At 38.7% G+C, this 7,281-nt stretch overlaps 1 protein-coding gene across 9 annotated transcripts in view; it reads left to right on the forward strand.

Annotated features, from left to right (window-relative positions):
- ACACA (acetyl-CoA carboxylase alpha) overlaps positions 1-7,281 on the forward strand; it is a 332,267-nt gene that overhangs the window by 197,893 nt on the left and 127,093 nt on the right. For all 9 annotated transcript variants that reach the window (XM_045299999.1, XM_045299998.1, XM_045300000.1 and 6 more), the window contains 4 exons: positions 1,326-1,439; positions 2,646-2,759; positions 3,821-3,910; positions 5,468-5,586. In XM_045299999.1, the coding sequence (XP_045155934.1) occupies positions 1,326-1,439; positions 2,646-2,759; positions 3,821-3,910; positions 5,468-5,586 (437 nt within the window). The remainder of the gene's footprint in view (positions 1-1,325; positions 1,440-2,645; positions 2,760-3,820; positions 3,911-5,467; positions 5,587-7,281) is intronic.

Consider the following 7,281-nt stretch of genomic DNA (forward strand, 5'->3'; position numbering starts at 1 on the left):
CAGAAGTGAAGTCCCTACCTTAAATGGGTGAAAACAATAGTTCCCTTTCCTTAACTGTAGATCTCAGATTGCATTTTATCACTTGGAGCAGACCTCTGCTTGATAGACTGGGGAACCAGAAAGTATTTCCTGCTTGGCAATTTTTGAGAAGGCATTTTGCTATCATGATGTCGAGTATTCTAAAGTATTTACCATTTGATGTGAAAAGTGGTCAGTGTTTTGGGAAAAGTGTTTTCATAAATGTCTATCTGCCCTATAAGCCCCCCTTGTACATACACTGCAGTGCCAGAGACCACGCGAAGTACCCCTGGAATGGAGATGCTTCCAGAAAGGAGGTGATAATGAAGGTTAAAAAGCAGCAGCAGGAAGGCCCTCTCAGACCTTGTCTTCGTGTACCATTCATAGAATTGGGCGAATAAAGATTTACTAAAATACAAAGACAACTAACTATTTCAAACTCCAAGTAGAGGGAGCTCGATCCAAATGTGTATATTTTATATTGTATCAATACTGCTACTAATAGCTCTGTAAAATGAGAAAGCATTTATAAAAACCAAATGTGCAAGTTTTATCAGGTTAGGTGAAAATGACAAACATAATGAATCATTTTTAGGAAATAAATGGGTAATCCACTAGGCTTCAGAAAGAAAAAAAACACCTCTCTCTCAAATTATGATAGAGGTTTTTAAAAGCTATTTAAAGTTTTTTACAAGGTGAGGGACCCAATTTTGAATAAACCATGGATTCTATTATATGAGTTTATTCTCTCCCACTAATCCAGCTAGGATTGACCATACTTGGTGAAGTGATTCCTGGTACCTTTAGAGGATAAATGCTGGGTGCAGAATTGCCAGAACATAAGATGCCCTTGTGTGTATGTTTTGCACATTGGTGGGCTGCTTAACATTTGATTTGTGAAATGAAAACCACCAGGAGTGGTTTTCAGGTAGTTCCTTTTGCTTTGTATTGTCTTCTTTATAAAAGTGAGAGAGGGAATTGGAAGATCAGTTAGTCCCTATATTATTTAAAACCTCTTAAAACTTCAAGATAGCAACTGCTATTTCTGACTCAGAATCCCCTTGACCCCTTTTAGTAGTCTCTCGTGTTTTCTTCTGCATGCTAAAAAGTATAGTGTTGATTTATAAAGAAATACATTAGGAATTTTGAATCTAAATGACTGAGGGATTTGGGCTTCTCCTATGGGATTTCCTTAGCCACTTGTTAGGATAAAACTAATAGAAACTTTGCATGTTCTGTTAATCCAATCAAAGTCATGTCCACCTCAGATCTTTTTAATGTATATATGTATGTTCTTTACTGCTTAGGATCAGTTGTGTGGCCGAGATCCTACTCTCACTGATGAGTTACTGAATATCCTCACAGAACTAACCCAGCTTAGTAAGACCACCAATGCTAAAGTGGCGCTTCGAGCCCGCCAGGTAAGCACATTTGTGGTTAGGGTGAGGGAGGAATAATTTTCATAGGCCGCGCTGTCCTAGACACAATGAATTTACTCTAGAAAAAAACATTTTATTTTCTATGTACGATTGCGTTATCCTCAGAGTCAATTTTTTCATGTGGTATATGCTTTTTAAAGAAAAAGGGAAAGATGAACATGCGTTTTACGAAACAGGAGCTCTTTCCCCGTGAAAAAATCCTGCTGTCATTCCTTGCCCTCCTACAAAGCCCTGTGATAGTCAACAAGGGTCAGGTACAAGAAGAGAAACTAAAGGAAGGAAACAGACTCAATATTTCTGACTTCCCAAAAGGAGCTAGAAACAGATGAGACTTCTAAGTATATTGTGGGAAAATCAAGTGTGGAAAACAAAGATAATGAAATGGATCTTGGCGTCTAACAATCAGAACAACCCGAGAAGTCCAGTTAGTTTCGCCCTGCAGCCTTCATTCCCATTCCAAAAGGGTTCAGCAGGGAAGCCCAGTGGGTGCTCCCTTTGTGTCTCAGTGCATGGGAATCGACAAGGGAGCATCATTTGAAGCTGTTCAATGACCTGCTTTCTGTGCAATTGTATCCATGTCACTGAACTACTCAGAGTTATTGAACCTCTCAGTGACCTGCTGTGGGTGTTCAGGGCCTACCATGCCCCTATTTGTTTGTGACACTGCTTCCCCTCTCCGTCCCTCACATGCATCGGTGACACTTTCTGACTCCTCCTTGGTGCCGAGTATCAGAGGTTGTGGGAGCACCTTTCCTGGTCTTTCTTTCCATTTCTGAGTTGCAAGAAGAGAGTAAGATCTGCTGTAACCACCTTCCCCACAGCTGCTCCCTGCCAGATCTGATTCCCAATTAACAGCTAGTCATGCAGTCCCCAGGACTAGCAGCTTTGCGATGGTAAATCACATGCACTGATGGAACCTGATTGAAGCTGTTTTCTCTCCCTTCCCCCTGCCTCCATGGGAAATTGCCCACAACGCAAATCATGGTGAGAGTCAACTGAGATTCACTATTTGGTGGCATTGGCTGTATGTTACAGGACCTGGAAGTTGTTTTACTTGGACTCTGTTTTATCTTTGATGCCTGCACTTACAGATTTATATTTATTGCTTTTGTATCAGAGCTGCCTAATAGGAGCCTAGAATAATCACTCCCTCAGGAACTTATGCCTCTTATTTTGCTCTCACTCTAGGTTCTTATTGCTTCCCATTTGCCATCTTATGAGCTTCGCCATAACCAAGTAGAGTCTATCTTCCTATCAGCGATTGACATGTACGGACACCAGTTTTGCATTGAGAATCTGCAGGTATATGTGTATCCCTCTTCTGCAGCTCTGTATGCTTGTTCCTTTTTATGCTCAAACTTAATCAGTCTTGATTTTTAGTATAATAAAACCTCATTCCTTGATTTAAAAAAATAATTTATGAATACAAGGGGGCTTCCAAAGAAATCTTGGTAAGATAAAAGATACGGGATTATTTCACACATTTTTTGTAGCTGCCTTCTGTGTGTCTCCCCCCCCCCACACACACACACACACACACCATGAAAATGCTGTTAGAATTGTGGTTTTGCTTAAAAGCCAAATAGGCCTGCCTTCGCCCTAAGTGTCCTACTGAAGTATTATACTTGAAAGTATTTTAGGTCAGAATCCACTGACAGCCCTGGGTGATTTCTGATATTTAAAATCAGATTCATACAGAAATAGTTAATCCTTCTGAATGCCAACTTATTATCATTCATTTTAATGCTTATTATTAAACTTTATAAACAGTCAGCTTTATAATACATATTTTTAATACAATAGAGTATTGACTGATTTTATTGCAAATTGGAAAGACCTTAACTATTATTTTTTAAATGACATCATTGTTTTAGCATTTACTTCTTCTTTTTCTTCCTGGAGCCATACTATAGTTATATCTGGCAAAGGGACTCTTCAAACTTTCTGTTAGATTTATTTCTAGGGAAACTAAAAGAAGTGACTTTTTCTCCTCACTGGAATCATAGTTGACATCTAGGGAACCCCAGGATTTACTTATTTAGAAAGTGCAGTTCAGAAAAGGTAATAGTCATAAACACTTTTCAGATCATACATTGTTAGTACATTCTTTTGAGAATTTCACATATATTAACTCATATAGTCCTTAAAATAGCTCTCTGATGGTAAGAACTATTATTTTTACTATTTCATAGTTGAGGAAACTGAGACACCATGAAATTAAGTTCATACATGTTTTTCATATAAAGCCATTTTCTTTCTTTTTTTTTCAGGTTTCATTAGCTGTTTTAAATGCCAAATAGTGTGTATTAAAATTGTTCTCTCTAGGAAGTACAGTGGTTTAAGCCTGTCTTTATATTTTCCAGAAACTCATCTTGTCTGAAACATCTATTTTTGATGTTCTGCCTAACTTCTTCTACCACAGCAACCAGGTAGTAAGGATGGCAGCGCTGGAGGTAAATTTTTATGGTCACGGGACAGTACCTTTTTCTTTGTTTCTAGTGGACTTCCTCTGTCCATTTAGCTCTCATATCAGTTCCTTTTCTTTGATCTCAGTGCTTTTTATTTATTTATTTGTTTATTTTTTCCCTAAATGCTTGTAAAATTAAACCTTTAAATTTAAAACTTGTATTTTAAATTGCCGAACCATTCGATTCTTAGTAAAGAAAGTAATCATATTTAATGGACTGTCTTTTAGGTGCTTTGTTTTTCTCACTTCATCCTACACTTAACCTTATGACATCAGAAGAAAGTGACACTTTGAGAGGTTAAATGACTTGTCCAAAATCACTTGGATATTAAGTAGAGGAAGTGTGCATTTCATAATGCTCAGGACAACCTGATTCCAAGGACTTTTTGCCTCAACAGACCACGACCTCAGAAAATACAAAAATCGTAGGCCCTAACCACTGCTGTCGATTTGCCAGATATAAACAACAGGTGTTGGCAAGGATATGGGAACAATGGAACTCTCGTCCATTACTGTTGGGATTGTAAAATAGACAGCCACTGTGGGAAACAGTTCAGGTGGTTTCTAAGAAAGTAAACATAGATGATCCAGCAATTCCTCTCAGAGATATATTCAAAAGCCAAGCTCCCCGTCACCAAATCAATGCTGACTTATGGCAACCCCTGTGGATTTCAAGACTAACTGTTTATAGGAGTAGAAAGCCCAGTTTTTCTTCTGAGGAGCTGCTGGTGGTCTCTAACTCCTGACCGTGTGGATCACAGTGCAACGTGTACCCACTGCATCACCAGGGCTCCTTCGTAGGTATATATCCCAAAGAATTGTAAGCAAGAACTCGGAAGGATGCTTCTTCACCAGTGTCCCTTGGACTACTATCCTTAGTAGCCCAAAAGCAGGAATAGCCTAATTGCCCATCAATAGATGAATGGATAAACAAAATGTGGTACATGAAAGGAATATTAGTCAGCTATGAAGAGAAATGAAATTCTGATATATGCTATGTATGGCATGGATGAACCTTGAAAGCATGTGGTATGAAATAGTAAGGCAAACACTAAAGGACTTGTATGTACATGGCCAAGGGTGAGGTTGGGCTCACAGTTTTAGGCCATTGTTGTTTCTTCAGCACTTAATCAAGTTAGTGTGTTTGAGGTTTGGCATATCAAATTGTGCCTGGACTTTTTTTTTTTTAATCATTTTATTGGGGCCTCGTACAACTCATCACAATCCACACACCCATCCATTGTGTCCAGCACATTTGTACATTTGTTGCCGTCATTATTCTCAAAACATTTTCTTTCTGCTTGATTCCTTGGTAACAGTTTCTCATTCCCCTTCCCCCTCCCTTTCAGTTGGTAACGAGGGCAAACTGTTTGTGCCACACATTAACCTTATAGTAAGCCTTTAGCATTATTAATTAAACTAAGCTAAGTACAGAGCCCTAAAATCTGTATCATCAATATCAGATAACTCCTTTTAAAAGTTGTCTTTTTCCTATCATATCTTGGTTTTTAAGTGTATTTATTGTGGATTACTTTTTAACCAGGTGTATGTTCGAAGGGCTTACATAGCCTATGAACTTAACAGCGTACAACACCGCCAACTTAGGGACAACACCTGCGTGGTAGAATTTCAGTTCATGCTGCCCACATCTCATCCAAACAGGTAAGCTTGAGCTGGTCTATGTATCTGAACCAGCCAGAGCTTTGTCAGGAGGGGAAAGGGAAATAATGCAGTTGGCAGCCCTCTGGTCTGTTAGCTAGAAATGAGGGGCAGCACCTGAACAGATATGGGAGAAGGGCCTCTTCCTGATACTTGTTCTGATCTTTGATTTAAGAGAGTTAAAGGATGGTCCAATTCAGAATTACTTTTTTCATTCTCACTTGTATTGTGTCACTGAGGAAGAAACATTGCTTTTCTTGTTTTTAAATTAAAAAGAAATCACTAGCATTTTTCTTACTGGATCATTGCCAGGAAATTAGTGTTTGTTTTAACAGTTTAAAGTTAGCTGTTGGGACAAAAAAAATAACCTTGGGTAGAATGCTTTCTTTTTCTGTATGTTTACTATTTCTAGGGGTTATACCTGAGTCAGTTTCATTATCTTCTTAAAAAAAGATGACTGTTTAATTTAGCAATTGGAATTTGGTCTGTTTTTAAAGATCACATTTCATAACCAAACTTATTAAATTTAAATAAATTACTTCATAATTAAGCCATGCTAATCCCCCCCCACTCCCCCTTTTTCCCCCTTCATTTCTAAGCCCTTTAAAAAACAAAATGTACATTTGGAAATTTGTTTTAGTATTGCTTTGACTTTAAAAAGAAAATACTTCATTTATTTCCTGTCTTTCATTTTTAAGTATACTGAGGTAGTGAAAATCTATGAATTCCACTCCTACATATGTTCACCTTCTCCTGTATTTTCATTCTTTTTAGTAATACCACAGGAAATATAAATACCACAGGCAATCTTAGCTTGTCTCCCCCTCCATTTCTTCTTTATGGTCTTTGGGTCTTCACTTTGTATTACAGAGTACTATGTCTTTGGGGATCCTTTGTTATAGACACCAGAAATGGTTTTATTCTGAATTGCTACTTCACCCGAAGCAATAGAAATAGAAACCCTTCCTGCAGACAAAGAAGTCTGTGATAAGACTTTTGGCCACTGGATGCCACTGTCGATCCAGCAGAGGTCAGCAGAAGAGCAGCAGCATCTCCAGAAACGCACTCCTCCTCTTTGTCTCAGAAGATCCTGTCACTTCTGCACCTCGGAAATACTGTATGGCTGCCAGAAGAAAGCATATATCCTTTGTATAGCAAGCATCTCTCAGTACACTTTTGCCTCCATGGAGTTCAGAATCTCATTTTCTAGAAACGAATGGTTGTCCTTCAGTGAGCGGCGAAGTACTCAGGCACACATGGGCTCCACACTCAGTCTTCTTTCTTTTCCTGCATGCCCTGAATAATCAGCACGAACTACTACATGCCACATGTAATGCTCATTGTAATTCTCAGGACATTTTCCTTTTCTTCTTGCTTTCTACTACCTCTTCCCTTTGGACAGTGATTTGTGGTCAGGCTACAGGGCTGCTTCTGATTTCTTTCCTTCATCATCTCTCTCCTTGTCTTTCTGAATTGCTCTCCCTGTCCTACTTTTTTGATTCGGGGCTGTGTGCCCGTTTGGTTAGGAATAAGTGACCGAAAAATGGGAGACGTTCTTAAAACGGCTCTGTTAAATCTTTTTCACCTTTCCACATCAAAGGTTTGAATCTTTATTATTCCTAATATGGGTTCGATGTATGTAAACTAGTCACTGCCAACATCTGAGCACATACACCCTAATGAATGAAGCTCAGACCT

Source organism: Echinops telfairi, unplaced genomic scaffold (genome assembly GCF_000313985.2).
Source record: "Echinops telfairi isolate 266 unplaced genomic scaffold, ASM31398v2 ScPeMD7_7458;HRSCAF=8496, whole genome shotgun sequence".
Classification (NCBI taxonomy): Eukaryota; Metazoa; Chordata; class Mammalia; order Afrosoricida; family Tenrecidae; genus Echinops; species Echinops telfairi.